At 41.4% G+C, this 17,059-nt stretch overlaps 1 protein-coding gene across 2 annotated transcripts in view; it reads right to left on the bottom strand.

Annotated features, from left to right (window-relative positions):
- KLHL29 (kelch like family member 29) overlaps positions 1-17,059 on the bottom strand; it is a 408,337-nt gene that overhangs the window by 166,597 nt on the left and 224,681 nt on the right. For both annotated transcript variants that reach the window (XM_083607226.1, XM_083607227.1), the window contains exons 4-5: positions 12,364-12,505; positions 10,797-11,339 (exon numbers count right to left, since the gene is read on the bottom strand). In XM_083607226.1, the coding sequence (XP_083463352.1) occupies positions 10,797-11,339; positions 12,364-12,505 (685 nt within the window). The remainder of the gene's footprint in view (positions 1-10,796; positions 11,340-12,363; positions 12,506-17,059) is intronic.

Genomic DNA, 17,059 nt, shown 5'->3' with positions numbered 1-17,059 from the left:
GAAACTGGCAAAGTGGAAGGCAGGGAGATCAACAGTAGCTGGGGCCAGAGCCAGGCAGAGCCAACTATTTTGTCCCCATCCTCCTTCCTGTTGAGTTATAAAGGGCAACATAAAGACTGAGAAGGAAGATGGCAGTAAGAAGGCAGGCAGGTGTGAGTTGCCCGAGGGCAGACCTGAGGTTGGTGAGGCATGAATTCTCTCAGAGGATTTATAGCATTGGCCAGAGAAACACCAGCTGCTCCCTCCTTCCCTGACAGAAGTAACACATGGCTCTCTACTTTACAGAGAATAGTCCTCTATTTGGAGGGATGTCTGGTCTGAGTCTACTTGAAAGATGAAGAACTTACAAGCAAGAGGTGTGTGTTTGTGGTGGGAGAGTTGCCCATTTCATTTTACATATTTGTAAAAAGCTGAATGTGGATTAAAACTTAGCAATTTAGTAGTGTCAGTTGAGAGTAGTGTCAGTTGAGTGCTGGTGGTTGCTCGGTTGTGGAGGTCCTTGTGACATGCCCTTCATTGTGACACCTCCCTCTGCTGGCTCCTTGGTCCCTAGGGCTCTAGAGGCATAGCGATCTCCTTTGGTTTGATCATTCGGGGAGTGAGAGAGAGAGTGGATGGAGATGTAAGTAGACTTTCTCATCAGACTCTGTGTTCTGTGCTGATAATGCTCCCTGACAGTCTTAGGGAACATTTAAAAGATTAAGATCAGGAATGATTTAAATGCTTTTGGGCATCTTTATGACTCCACCCACTGTTTTGTAACAGTGAAGGGAAGTGACTGTGGATTCTGCTTACACTTTAGGAAAAGGAAAATTATTAAGATATCACGCCTTGGAAAAGGGCATTCTTTTTAGGCTAGTGACACAAGAGTCACTTGATAACTCGCCATGGGAGAATTAAGCATGTCCTCTGGAGAGGGTAGCATCTTGTATTGTCTTCCTCCCCTTCCTGCCTCCCAGGGCCCATCTTTCAAAGGACAGCCAAGGTACAAAATCCTTCAGCACGCTGATGTTTCTTCTATACTATTATTTAGTATGTGGCATTTGATGTTTCCCTTTTAAACATCCCTTCTCCACACTAAGCAAATCCACCTCTTTCAATCAGATGATGAGAATTGCCTTATAATATCCAGAGGGTGCTATTCTGGCTACAGTATTCAAGCACTCTCTTCACAGGATACCCACTGTGATATGCCTAGGAATGTGAATTCATCTTGAGTTTTGAGTCCTGAATGTCCAAACCAGTTTAGGGATGTAGATCAGGAGAGTACTGTGGGTCCCCTTTCTCACATTTTAACCCTTTCTTTCTATTTTGGTCCTGAGGAAAATCTACTCTACAAATCTGGTCTCTGCACTGAGAGGAAGTTCCCCATGTGTGCCAATGAACATTCAGATGGCCACCATCTTCCCCCCACTATGGTGAAATGAATATTTAGTTCAATAATTTCCAGTGCTCTAACAACAGAAGGGTTGTCATACGGGCTCAAACCTAGTGTCCATTTCCACAGATGCTATCCAAATGACACTGGAAGTTCACCACCTGGATAATGGGCCAGAAAGGACTCCAACTAGAACAACGAGGCTTACCCCATTTCTCCGCCATCTGCTTATCCCCTACCTCCCCAGAATTCACGATGAAAGGTGGGGAGTACCCCTAGAATAGTGCATGGGGACAGAAGGGGGAGGGAGATATTGGCAGAATTATAACCCTAACGCTACACTGAATCGACACATAATGTATATACATCCCAGAACAAAGCAGTTAAGAGGTACACTAGGTAGCTTGTTCCTGAAGTAGAACTATTATCTTTCTTTATTTATATATTACCTGTTAGATAGGCCATTTGCTCTAACACTGTGACATTTATCCCAGTGGCCATGAGTTCCACAGTTTAAGCAAAGCTCTTAATACACAAAAAGATACAGTTGCTGCATGAGGTTATGCCTCAGGTCTGCATATTGTAAACAGGCAGCAAATGACGCCCCTTCTTAGAAATTTCTTGAAGAATATCAAAAGACAGAGGTTGGTTTCCTCACAAATTAACAAGATTTGTTAGAAATTAAAATACACTGAAAAGCCTTCTTTTATATTAATTGACCTTGGATTCTGCTCCCCACCCATTCCTGCTCTTTAATTCCAAGTGCTTGGACTGGAGGGGGGGGGGGGAATGGTTAAATGATTTCTTGGTTTTGATGAAACGTGGAACTGTCTTAATCCTTAAAGTCAAGAGGCATCTTCTGTTCCACTTCATCATTGTGAAAGTGAATTAAAGAAACCTTTGATGGATAATGCTAAGAGTTCACTTCTTCTTGCGATCCATGGTATGTCAAAAAGACAGCCTATAGAGGAAAGTAAAATAATGATTCTGTACCAAAAACTAAATGGTCTTTTGTCGAGTGTTGCAGAGTTCAGTTACGCTTTTATAAAATGTATAAATCTGTCCTATGCTGCTATGTTTGTGTGGAAATGCCATCATCCTTAGCAACACACTAATACAGTGATATTTTATTATTATTTATTAGTGGGTACTGAATACATTTTTGTTTGAGAAGTCTTTCCCTGAAGTGTGGCTCAGTCGCTTTATGGAATACTAATTGTATAATAGTAGCAATGGTTTCTCTCTTTTTATAAAAAAAATCTATCTATTTTGTATTTTACCTCATTTTATCTTATTGGACACCACTCTGATAACTTGGGCTGCGAAGCGGTTTATAAAACTGTAACATAAAAATAAAGTTCTATTGACGTTGGTAAGGGTTGTGCAACTGCAGAGCTTAGTACTGTAAAAATATGTCCCACTATGATGAGAGCAAGGAGTAACAAAAATAGAATTTCAGTCTAGTGTTTATATATGGAAGCAAGAAATCAAGAAGCTAGCATTATGATCACTGCTGATGTATCTGCTAGTACTTCCGTATTCACTTTATTTAGAAAAACAGCAGCAGTTGAAATCTTTTTCTTTTTCTTTTTCCTTTCCAAGGGCAAAATATGCATCCAAATAATTACTGGAGAGGAACAATATCATCTATTTTTACAAAACTAAAAATATGCATCCTCCCAAGACCAATTATGTATCAGAAAGTAAAGGCCTGCAGTCAACAACTTCTGATTTCCCAGTAATGCATCTGATGAATTTCATATAATTGTCCATCAACCAAGTTTTATCAAATCTCTCTTAACTTACCTTTTCTACACATGGAGCAGTTCACAGACACGACTTGAAATGTAATCTTGTTTATGTAGTGAATGGCTCTTCACCAAGGGGAGAATGGATAATACAACACAAGTACAGAGGAAGAGGAAACCAAGCTGCCTCAAGAGTGGACCGTGGAATAATTAAATCTGGTTTATGCAGAAACACAGGTGGGCATGCATATGTCTCAGCATGCGACACAATGTATACGCCCACTGCCCACTCACCTCTAAAAGGAATTAAAGGGCTATAGCAGGCTTCCTCAACCTCAGCCCTCCAGATGTTTTTGGCCTACAACTCCCATCATCCCTAGCTAGCAGGAGCAATGATCAGGGATTATGGGAATTGTAGTCTCAAAACATCTGGAGGGCCGAGGCTGAGGAAGCCTGGGATATAGACATGAGGGCCTGGCATGAGGAGTTCTATATGCATATAAAGGTAAAGGTAAAAGGAACCCCTGACCATTAGGTCCGACTCTGGGGTTGCGGCGCTCATCTCGCTCTATAGGTTGAGGGAGCTGGTGTTTGTCCACAGACAGCTTCCGGGTCATGTGGCCAGTATGACTAAGCTGCTTCTGGCGAACCAGAGCAGCGCACGGAAACACCGTTTACCTTCCCGCCGGAGCAGTACCTATTTATCTACTTGCACTTTGATGTGCTTTCAAACTGCTAGGTTGGCAGGAATATGCATATACCCCATGATTATTTAAGAAGCAAATATTCTGAACCACTGACACTGCTGAAATGGTCCAACATGTAATTCTTGGAGGTATTACAAATCAATGATAATTTCTGAGTTCTTCAACTTAGAATGTCAGACAAAAATCTGCACATGAAGTCCCTCTCAAGGCTAATTTGTAGGTAACAAGAGTAAAGGTTTGTTCAATGAAGAAGAAGCTTTGACAGCAAAACACAAGTCTTAAGTGATTTGTCTGAGGCATGCTTAGTGTCTAGGAGTGAGCTGTGCAAACACTCCCAAAGGGTGAGTTTAAGTGTACAGGAAATGGCTTGTGTGCATTTTGAAGGAAGCAGTGGAGTGGCATAATCTCTGATCTCCTTGTGACCAAGTTTAGCATCTTCTTGGCTGAGCCATTTTTTTTGTAGAAGGGGTGGCGAACCTGTGGCCTTCCAGATGCTGTCAAACTCTAACTGGTTTTTCTTTTTAACGAAACAGTGTGACACGATCAAGGCACCACCCAACTACAATTCATCTGGCAGAACTGGCACTACTACAGGTGCCACATAATGCCTGTTCCACATTTTTAAGAACTCAGTTGTTTAGTGTGGGAGCACCTACACTTTGGGACTCCCTACCTATTGAGATAAAGAAGTCGTCTTCACTGTACTCTTTTTGGCGCCTGCTAAAAACATTCCCATTTAGACAACCCTACCCAGATGCTTGGGACTCGGGTGGCGCTGTGGGTTAAACCACAGAGCCTAGGACTTGCTGATCAGAAGGTCGGTGGTTCGAATCCCTGCGACGGGGTGAGCTCCCGTTGCTCAGTCCCTGCTCCTGCCAACCTAGCAGTTCAAAAGCACATCAAAGTGCAAGTAGATACCGTATTTTTCGCCCTATAGGGTGCACCGCCCCATAGGACGCACCTAGTTTTTTTGGGGGGGGGGGGGGAAATAAAGAAAAAAAAATTATTTCCCCCCCAGGTGCGGGGGAAGCCCGAGCTTCCCCCAATCCCAGCCCCGAGAACAGCCTGCTATCCGCAAGCCTAGGGAGGCCAGCGGTAAGTCGCGCAGGTCTCCCCAGGCTTCAGAATGCAGGCAGCTCTGTGCAGCCATTGGGAGGCGGGCGCAACTTCGCTCCCCGCTCCGGATGGCTGCGCAGAGCTGCGCTCGCCCAGGGACTGCAGGCAGCTCTGCGCAGCCATCGGGAGGCAGGCGCAAAGTGGCGCCGGTCTCCCGAGGGTTGCGCAGAGCTTCCTGAAGCCTGGAGAGCGAGAGGGGTCGGTGCGCACCGACCCCTCTTGCTCTCCAGGCTTCAGCGAAAGCCTGCATTCGCCCCATAGGGCGCACACACATTTCCCCTTCATTTTTGGAGGGGAAAAAGTGCGTCCTATAGGGCGAAAAATACGGTAAGTAGGTACCACTCCGGTGGGAAGGTAAACGGCGTTTCCGTGTGCTGCTCTGGTTCGCCAGAAGCAGCTTAGTCATGCTGGCCACATGACTCAGAAGCTGTACGCCGGCTCCTTCGGCCAATAAAGCAAGATGAGCGCCGCAACCCCAGAGTCAGCCACGACTGGACCTAATGGTCAGGGGTCCTTTACCTTTTACCGAGATGCTTAGGAAATCCAGGTAAAAATTTTAATCTGTATTTTAGAATTTTAACTTTCGTATTTGGGTTAATTTTACTGTTTTATGCTTTGTAAACTGCTTTGAGGGTTGTTGTTTTTACAATCAAGCGGTGCACAAATTTTATGAAATACCCAGTAAATAAATATGCATTGGAATGTAGAGTAATGTGGTGCAGATTATTTCACATTACCATATTCCAACAGCCCATTGCTGTTTCTTTCCCTCTTTCCTATAACCAGGGACTGATTCAGGCCACCTGCAGAGTTTAATTTTCTTTTGAGAAGTGAGTGCTTGAAGCCCAGTGCATGGTGTAAAAATCTATTAATTAAACAAATTAGACCTTGAGAAGGATGAAAAGGAGGTGGTAGCTAACACCAGAAACACCCAGTAAAATGAAACATAAGGAGCTGTTTTCTGTTATTTTCGGCATCCAGCACACTTTTTCTTTCAGATCCAAAACCTGCCAGTTTTTGCTTTTGGGTTTCAAGGAAGTTCTTTGTGTGTTCTGTGTAGCTGGTTACATAAAACAGATTTAGGAGTTACTTTGCCAAAATTAAGTGGTCACTTGATTTCCACGAATTGTTCTGATTAACCAAGACCTTATGTAGCTGGTTGGCAGAGCTAGACCAAATCTAACCATAATAAAGTCTCTTTTAATGAGTGAAAATACTGAAAGTATGATTTGCTATTAAAACTGAGTGAACCACACATTATGTTTTGAATGTTCTTTCCAGTTTTCCAGCAGTCTGTGACTCTAAAACAATGGAAAGCTTTCGCTGATGGGCAGGAATCCACATATTCTGTAATTGCCCAGCCTGATTATAAACAACTCTTAAAAGATATACATACGTTCTATCAACATTGTACCATTTGATTATTAAATTAATGTAACTTGCACCATTTCCTCAGGATTCTCATAAACATGCCATCTGAAATATATAAATATATTTGACGTTATCCTGCTGATTAAAAAGAAGAATTAAACCATCCATCTACCCTAATTTTCAGTGGGAATTAAACGTGCAATTTTATCTGAAATGCACTCTAGTATGGATGTCAATGACACTTATAATGGAGACACAAGTTTACAATGGAGACACAAGCTAATCACTTAAAAGCTGTCAATATAGCATCTGAAACGGTGTGGGGATGTAGTCATCTACACTCTCTAATCATGCTATTAATCCCAGTGCTATCATCTCTTATCTTCCCTAGATTTCAAGTAGTGGCAGAGAACTGCTATAAAACTGGGCTTAACTGCATGGTAGAAGGTAGACTGTCAAATCATTTCCACTCAGGGGTAAAAGCACCAAATTAGCTATGTGAATCCACCCTTATTGTATATATAGCATCTCATAATGATGGAACTTGCCTTATATAAAAAAAATATGCTTGGAAAGAGCTATCAAGCATTTAATATAGAACAGCATTATTTTTAATTTAATTAAAAATTGCATATTTTTGCAATACAATTCTTTGCAGTAATTGACAAAGTACCAGTTGCCCAATGTTTGCAAGCAGGCTAATCTTCAACATATTCACAGCATTTAAAAAAATAAAAATCATTTAAAATGTCTCAACATCTCTCCTCAATACCAGCATCACCAGCAGCTGTAAGAGACCAATTAAATCTTCATTTGGCACATGGTTCAATGAAAAGAAAGGAATAAAGACTGAAAGATAGGTTCCATAAAGTATAATAAAATACAATGTAACTGTTACTACAATTTAAATAATATTAAATGGACTTGACTTAATTTCAAGCTGTATGTCAAAATAGACCATTGACCTATTGCAAATGGAATATCTTCCGCATAACCTTTATATATTGGGTTGAGATTGTTATTATTTTTGCCATGTATTTGTTTACTTGTAAAGCAGAAACAGGCTATTAAGAAGAAACATTTGAGTAAGTGCATTTCTAGTGCAGACCCTGCAGGAATACAGATCAGCCAAATGAAACATAATTAGGGAAAACAAAATGTGAAATTTTAAATCAGTTCACTAATGATGTATAAAAACATCAGTATCCCTTATTTTGACTGGCAAGATGTGTTCTTTTCATTTAGGGAATTGTGAAGTAATTACTCCATACCAGGCGGATTGTCAAGCAGAAACAAAAATGGGGCTAGCGCGTGCCTGTGTGGTGGGAGGAATAATGATGGGAACGTAATGAAAAGGATCTCAAAACACATCTGCAGCAGAACTTCCTTGCAACACCGGCCAAGGTTCACCCAAAATGAGGCAGAAAAGCTCGTTTCAAAAACTGCTACTGAAGCAGCTCTCCCTACATGTTTGAACCATTTTGACATTGCGTCGCTGTGCTTCCCCATCTCCCTATCTGAGAACAAGCTGTCCGTCACACACAACTCCAAAATTAGCCAGGCTTTAAAGACACAAAGCCCCTGAGAGAGAAATCAAACCACTCTTCTTATGAACTTGAGATGGTTTATATGAGGGATATCTCATGCTAAACATGGCAAGAGCTTATAGTCTTCTGCCTTGCTGGACTGAGGTTTTCCTCTATTTAAGTAGATTTTATATCCGCTTGTTCCACATTAGACCTGACAATCACAATTATAGTGTCTAAATGAAGCTTTTAAAGAATGAGAATTTCTCTCCCTCTCTGGGTGTATATATGTTTATTTACACCAGGGTTTCCCAGCCTTGAGACTCCAGTTGTTGTTGGACTACAACTCCCATCATCCCTAGCTAGCAGGATCAGTGGTCATGGATGATGGGAATTGTAGTCCAACAACAGCTGGCGACCCAAGATTGGTAAACCCTGATTTACACACACGCACCCATCAACCTACATAATAAATCATATATGGATGTTTCACTATCTCTCTTTATCACTGAGCAAATTAATCTGATAAATAAGAAGATAGTAAAATCTAACTCACAGGAAAACAGCTGCCCACCTTACAATTTATGCAAAACTGTAGAGCTAATTCATTGACAGCTGTCATCAGTTAAAACTAATACCTGCTTTCATCTCTACATTTGAACTCAAGACAAAGTACATGTGGTTTCTGGGGAGGTGCACCTTTTGGGCACTATACAAACCCTGATTTGCTTGGCTTCAGAAAGAGGATAGCCTCATGTTCCTTCAGACCATAACTTTGGGCCTACAGATGCCTATAGATATTTATGGTAAAAACCACAATGGGAATCATGATGACAAACCCTCAACTTTTAAAAAAAATGGATGGGCAAATTATTTATCTCTAGGAAAGATTTCAACACTTGGAGGCTGCTCCAAGCTGCTTTTTCTGGTCAACCAGTAATAAATAAATTAAAAACTCTAGAATCAAAATGAGGCACCCTACCAAAATATTCAATATTTTCTTTAAATTTTGGATTGTGAAAACTCTTTAACATTTTAAATATATGGTGTTATATTTAACATTTTTTACTGAGGAAGGGAATAAGGTATGAACTTAATTTTCTTGGAAATAATAAGAAATATATGGATAGCAAAGATCCTTCAAAGTCACTTCATCTCATATTTTTTAAGAAGTAAAAACCTGAAAATACTCAAGTACTTTGCTTTAGAAATCAGGGTGTGAAGCAACTGTTCTTAAAAGCTGGACAATTGGAATGAATTTCCTCATATGCAAATGAAAGGTATTTAATAGTAATGAAGTTTCTTTGGTATCAAGCTACACGAAAGATTTTAATATATAAATTAAACATGGGCACTGTTCATGTGTACAATTAGCTTAGCCGACTTAATGGAGCCTTTGTGGTCTTCTATACTGACTTAACAGATTTTTCTTAAGCTCCGTTCTATTTCAGTTTCATATGGGGAACACTAAATACTTGTTAAGGAGAGACAGGTTAATTTGAAAAATAAAACAGAGCACACAGAGATTAAATTAAATCAGCACTCTAGTGCTGGGAGGAAGAATGAATTTCCAAACACAACATGGTTGCATCTGATTTCTGCAGCACATTTAAAGAGATGTCCTAGCATTCACAGAAGCAAGTCAAAGCACCTCTTCGCTTGTTACCTTCCAGGGGGTAATCTCAACCTAGCGTGAGATACAGTCATGCTTTGTCCCTGCGGATATGGCTGCATGTAACAGGTGATGTGAGCTGCTCTGTTTTTTTTGTTTTAAATAATGTAGCATCATCCCACAAGCCTAACCTTCCCTCAGAAAGCAAATGCATTTTCAACGACATGGTCAGGGAGAGCCTCTGTGTTCTTATCAGATTCAGAGTTGCCCAGAGAACATAACAAGGGAATACTGTAAACTAAAAGAAACTTAACATGCAATGTCACACTTAATGTTCACATAGTGGACTGTCAGCAAGGTATATATGAACAGCACTACACAACAATCCACATAATTCTCTCAATTTTTTTTGTCCCTGGGGCAGATTTGAGGGGTGGGCTGTGAAGTCGATATGAGGGAAATAGAAGTGTGTGTAGCGGAAGCATGCAGAACCCCTTTGCGATTTTCTAGTGCAGATTTCCTGCCATGCTAATTTCCCAGCATGTATCAGATGCATTTGGCTCTTTGGATCAAATAACTACTGCTCCTGGCCTGATAGTCTCTTGGAGAGTTAGTACCAGATCACAGGTCAATTTCAATCAACACACTCTGAAGTACCACCTTAGAGGCTCTTGTTGGGTTGGCTAACCTTACCCAGTGTCCAGAGCCAAGCAGAATGTTAGCCCAGTCCATACACACCCACACCCACACACCACGCTGAATAGGAGGAAACTATCAAGTGTCATATAACTGATTCAAAAGCCACAACTTAACCTAGAAAGACAATGGGGTGGTTTTTACATAAGTGTTCCTCACGAGAGGGGAGGGGGACTCTAAGGCAACGAGTGACAGCTGTCTCATGCACTTTGAGATGTGTATCTTTGCTTGTTTGAGGTACCCTAGAAAATGTCAATCAGTGCTGAAACCAGTGCAGAGTTTCCCCCGACTTCTCAGAGGAAGGAATTTGTCATCTTTATGAAAAGCTGCCACAGAACACAAGACAGGAAACCGGTGCTGGAATACTGGCAGAGGAACATCAGCACTGTGAGCACTCTTAACTGGCAAGGCCACCTCTTATGTAGGGTTTTTGGCAGAACTTGAACATCGTTGACACATTACGTCCCCAAAGTACACATAATCCCAAAGTTGTTGTTTAGTCGTGTCCGACTCTTCATGACCCCATGGACCAGAGCACGCCAGGCACTCCTGTCTTCCACTGCCTCCCGCAGTTTAGTCAAACTCATGTTATATCCCAGAGTACAAAGCATGAAAAGCATGAGGAATTCTGGGCTAACTTACCTTTTGGATGCCAAGGATCCGTAAATTCGTACTTTCCCACACCAACCGTCCGTAGCATCTGCACGCCATTTGTGCTGTCCTGATTGCCCGTCTGGTTAGGAGGAAGCTGAGGAGCTGCCTGCCCATTGGTAGCCGGAACGCTATTAGGTAGGGCGGCTGAAGGCAAAGCAGGTGGTGGTGGAGGCAGGATAGGACAAGTCATATGACCGTTCCCTACTGCACTGTGACCCGGGTGAGTCACCTGACCAACCCCGGTCATAGAAGACATTGTAATGGGCTGGCTGTTAGTGTACAGAGGCTGGCTTTGCAGGTTCACAACCATGTTACTCAGAGGCTGTGAAGGCTGCTGCTGAAGCTGGTAATGAGCTGGCATTAATGGAAGCTGGGGGGTAACGTGAGGAGGGAGTGAGGGTGTAACTCCAATGACAGGGGCTTGGACGTTCACGGCTGGGCTGAAGGTCGGAGGTTGAGTCATCCCATAAGAATGAGTGATAAGAGTTGGCTGGCTACCTGCTGCAACTGTTGTAACCCATGGAGCTGTACCTGGAAAAAGGAAAGCTAGCAATAAGAACAATTTTGGGAAAAGGAAGGCCCAATACTCTCTCTCTGTACAATGCTGCTAATGCAGTGGTACCTCGGGTTACATACGCTTCAGGTTACATACATTTCAGGTTACAGAGTCCGCTAACCCAGAAATAGTACCTTGGGTTAAGAACTTTGCTTCAGGATGAGAACAGAAATCATGCAGCAGTGGCGCGGCAGCAGTGGGAGGCCCCATTAGCTAAAGTGGTGCTTCAGGTTAAGAACAGTTTCAGGTTAAGAACAGACCTCCGGAACGAATTAAGTACTTAACCCAAGGTACCACTGTATTCAATTTCCCCTGTTGATCCCATCCCTCCTGCAACCCCAAAGGAAGTGGGGGGAGGGATCTGGAACCACTCCAAACTGGCAAGTGCCTGGAAGGACTACGACATGGCAGGAGAGTGCAAATGTTGAAAATAGCGATCAGCTAGCAATACAGAATGTTTACAATGTTACGCGCTTTGCAGCTTTGTGTAGCTTAAGTATATGCTTCCAAGAAAATTATCCTCTTTCCCCAACGTGTTTTCATGGCTCCCTGACAAACACTTGGCGCGTATAATAACCGTGTTGCAGCCACTACAAAGAGATTGTAATTAGGCGTCTGGCATAGCTGCACATTGTATGATATGTGTCTGGAAGCTGGAAATCATTTCAGGTGGCTCTGGACATAAAAGGAGTTCTTAACATATTATGCAGTGGCGAGTTTTTTGTGTGTTTGTTTGCTTGTTTTCTACCCTGGTGGAGAAGGGAAAAGAAAACGCTTTAATGAACTTGCAGGCATCTTAATACATTTATATTAACCCTGACATAGGAGTAACCTGAGGGGGTCTTTACAACTAGAAAGAAAAGCCAGCTGTAGCATGAAAAAAGGACTCATGATAAAGTCTTATTTAGAGAGGTAATTGGAGAAAGCATACTGAATTTGCTTTGAACAATCCCTCCACCCACCCACCCAACAGAATTACAAATAAGGCTGAAAGAATACCTGGGTTTTCAGTCTCCCGCATCTGTTTGGATGGGGGTTCGTCTGTGTCCCAGGGGGTAGACTGATTGATGGGTGTCTGTCCCCACCTGACGCTGGTTGCTAATCCTTGTGGCTGATTCTCTGTCTTTGAAATGCAAGGCGTCTGTCAGGGAACAAGACAATACATTGTGTATTTAGACTAATTATATATATGTTGTTGTTTTTCAGTATCACAGTACTTTTTAAAAAATCATAAATAAATCATAATAAAAATGTGCACCCCACCACCAAAACCATTCCATTGTAATTATCCAGCCTCCCAAAATTTCAACACCTCTTGCGATCGTTTAACACCTTTCCGTTTTAACAGCACAAATTCTACAAACACCCTCCACATCTCCTCAAAATCATTTCTCCTGCATATTCCCTGTCTTACCTTAATGGCACATGTTAATTTATCATTAATAGCTATATCCTACACCCCTTTATTTCCATTCTTCCATTTTATATTCTGCTTGGTCCTTCTACTTCCTAGCTATAATAATTTGTGCCACTTTCATTAAATTTGTGAGCAAGTCCTTCATAGCCTGTGAACCTTCCACCCTATCGTAAATTGATAGTAACGCTACCTCTGGACTTTTGGTTAGCTTTAACCCAGTGATTTCTGTTATCTCCTTAAACACCCTTTGCCAAAAAAATAGTACATATTTACACCCCCTTTAGGCTAATATAAATGGCATCTGTATAACTTTTCACATGTTTTTGTAATAGTTTTATATATATATATATATATATATATATATATATAAATTCATATTGCATTTAGCTAGACTTGGACACAGAGGCAAAACAATTATAGTGTTTTATTTTATGGAATGATTAATATTTATAAACAACCACCATCGCTTTAAAGAAACAGTAAAAAACCCCTAAACACTTGCCACAAGTTGTTAGCTTACAATTTGCTACAGAATTTTGACAATGCTGGTGTAATTTTTCTGATACTGGTCTGACACAAACGTCTGTATGCTTCATATCTAATTATTGATTTACTGGGGACTTCATGTTTTGCCATCAGACATCATGTTTTGCCATTTAGGTTGTGTCCAACACTAGTCATGCTCAGAGAAAACTTTGAAATTAATAAACATGGCTAAACAAGCACCATTAGTTTCAATAAGTCTATTCTGAGCAGAAGTTAGTTGGATGCAACCCTTAATTTCATGCTTCCCATTAAATTACATTTTGAAGCTTGAATATATGTTCAGACAAACAAGTTCTGCTTGGTTCCATTCCAAAATATGAAAACCAAAATGAACAAAGCCCCAAGCCCATCGCATTTGGACATTCTTGAAAAGTGGATTGCGACAAATTACTGTAAAAAAGGTCTTAGTATTTAATGTTCAACAATCCCTAAAACTGAACCAATAATGCAGAACCACACTATAGGAGTTGGCTGCAAAAGTGCTTATAACGGAAATATTTTAAAGCTAAAGCTGTTAAAAGAAACTGTAAAGTGTTGAAAAGGGCAAGGTTCACTAATCATGAAGTGGCGGCATAATCAGAAAGACAGCTCTGTATAAACAATCACACAAAACTAAATGTTCAACATGATAACTGCTGGGCTTTCCTGCTCTTCCCTGTATATTTGCCAGGGGGCAAAAATAGGAGGCTTTCAGAGATGAAAAATCAACCAACCAAGTCCTTTTTGTAAAGCTACCAGTGAACTATGTGAACATGAATGGTTTGGTTCCGTTGGTTTTGCTCCTCCTAGGCCAGAAGGCAGACACTGGCCTAGTTCATGTGATATGGTATGTCTAGGTAATTTTGGCATACAAGCAATATATAAATTAATAAACAATATACAAATGATAATAATAAGCCAAACTATGGTTTGCTGCGACCACGCGAACCTACTGGCTCCCAGAGAGAAGCTCCCAATTGCTTTGCTCCTTTTAGGTGAATGCTTTGTAGCAGCTAAGCCAAGGTTTAGTTTAGTGTATCATCCAAGCCCACAATCACAGTGAAGCTCCTCCTTAACACATAAGCTTGTTTGTTGTTGGCTACATATCATGGTTAAGGAAAACTATGAAAGTGATGTCCCGGGGTGGGGGGCAACATAACCCCCAAAACCCCAACAACTTGGGTTTTTTCTATTTTTTTTTTAAAAAAAGCTCAAACAATTTGTCTGTGTCCAGATTTTCACTTCTTGAAACATGGCAACCCTAGTTCAACCACAGTCTTGGGTTTGGATGACACATTAAGCACCAAACAGAGCTGGGAAGACTGGGGAGGAGCAAAGACCCTGGGAGCCAGCATGTTTGTGCTAAGCCGTGGTTTGATAGAACGTTGTGTGCGAATGAGACCATTATAAGTGTCCTTTGGCTGTCTCCAGAATCAGTGTGCAAACTTCTCTCTGCTGGAACAGAAGAAGAGCCTGCATCTGTTTGGCCTCATTCTTTCTTAAACTGCCTCTTCCTTTCCCTTTCTCAAAATATACACCTTTAGCCAGGGGTCGACAAAGTTTTTATGGCTTGGGCCGGTTCACGGTCCCGGTGGGCTGGAGTGTGTACGTGTGCGCGCATACGCACAAACAAACACTATTTCCGGTGCTCCTTCCGGTGCGGAGGCGGCGTGCGCAGCTTCCCATTGGCTGCAGGAGCTTCCTGCATGCAATGGGAAGCTGGCCAGCGTCGCGGAAGGTGGTCCCCGCTCTGCTCCGTTCAGTTTAGCGTGGTGCACAGGATCCGACCAAGCGGGCAGTGGGGGTCTATGGGCCACTTAAACGGCTGCTTGTGGCCCATGGGCCTTAGGTTGCAGACCTCTGCCTTTAACCATGAGACATTTAACAATTAGCAACTTATGGTTTTATACAAAAGTGATGCAGCTCAAAGCCTCCAACAATCTGAATTTGGCGTCAGTTTACACATCTGAAAAAATGTCACTCTAATAATTAAACGTGGATTTTGCGTGTTTGTGTAAATTCATTTTCCGAATTGGTGCATCTGCTTTCTGAAGTTACAACATCAACCAACTTCAAGAGGCACAGAACCATGTAACTATGTGCTGGATTCCTATTCAAAAATACGCCTAACACATCTATATTAGTGTGTGGTTTCTGATCTGGTCAGGGGCTCATTTCTGCAGAGATGATATTCGCTGGAGTGGCAAATAGGAAATAAGGACATTCTACGCATGAACCAAAGTTTACTCTTATTTCAGGCATGCATCTACAGAGAATGCATCACATATCCTGGGTCTTAATGGCTCAGTAAACTTTAATTCACATATCTAGCCTATTAGGATCCTAAGCTAGTATGTATTCAACCAGAAAGAAGCTACATACTAAGTTAAAATAAAATCATAATACCCAATAATGAAGTTCAGTACCAGGCGCTACAACTTGGGAGAAAGAACAACCTTTGCAATGTTCCAGTTTATCCTATTTTGAAGCTTAAAGAAAACAACACCCTGGATTATTTTTGCTACTAAACAAAATGCTATTTTGGAATAGTTACTCATCTCTTGTCTTGATTATATAAATGCTTCCTTTGTATTTTCAGAAGTCTTAATTATTGAACATTATAAAAAGGGAACATTATGTGCACATTGGAACATAGGAGCACCCTTTTTAGATCCAATTATGTTACGTTCATTGACCACTGTAAAGAGATGGGCTTCATAAAACACTCGGCAAACATCACAGAAAGTAATTGCATTATGCTGTACTTAGCTTTCATGTTTCAGATGCTTGTTTGAATTAAACGAGGGACACATGAAAGAGGTAAATTGCTAGAAACACTCACTCAGGTGTGCATTTCAAAGCGGGGGAAATGGAAAGGTGAAATGTCTACTTGCTTGAAAATACAACCTCTCAAGCTTGTGTGTGTGTGCTATTAAACAAAAACACACATCTCAGAAAGGAATAGGAAATTTTAATACAGGGGTACAAAAATATAGTCCTCTACTGACATCATGGTATGGAGGTCTGGTAGCATCTTCTAATGAAGAGGTGGCCTTGAGATGCTGTTGGGTCTCCAAATCCCATCAGCACCAGCCACTGCGATAAATGGTTGGGATAAAGGGAATGGTGGTTTAGCAACATCTAGAAAGCCAGAGGTTAGTCATCCCTGTTGTAATAGAAAAGCAAACTGATCTACTTAAAGCAGTAAGAAAATATGGCTAAACTTGAAACTACAACTTCTTTTTGAAATTGGCACCTCTTTACTTTCTCTGATGGAAAATGGCCAACAGAATGCTACCCAACCCAATCACTGTAAAGCTGTCTTATCTTACTGAACATAGGTAGCTTAACACCTGTGACTGACATGTTGACACTGTATTTTGGGAGTGATTTGTTCTCATGTGTCTATTATTATTTCCCTTTCTCCTTAGCAATCATATGTTTTGGTATCTTGTTATATTATTTCTGCATTGTTGAACATGCTTAAATATAATAATCATCATCATAATAAGTGGGACCTGGAAGTTATGTCCTAGGAAGGATAAGTGTCAAAGGGGGGGTGGGGTGGAAACACAGCTAGACCCACTTACAGTCATATCTCGGGTTGAAGTTGCTTCAGGTTGAGCGCTTTCGGGTTGCGCGCCACGGCGACCCGGAAATAACGAAACACGTTACTTATGGGTTTCGCCGCTCGTGCATGCGCAGACTGTCAAAAATGACGTCACGCGCATGCGCAGAAGCGGTGAATCACGA

Source organism: Podarcis filfolensis, assembly GCF_964270895.1.
Source record: "Podarcis filfolensis genome assembly, chromosome: 3".
NCBI classification, from domain to species: Eukaryota; Metazoa; Chordata; class Lepidosauria; order Squamata; family Lacertidae; genus Podarcis; species Podarcis filfolensis.
The sequence above is the reverse complement of the archived record's forward strand: the minus strand, read 5'-3'. Positions and strand labels throughout refer to the sequence as shown.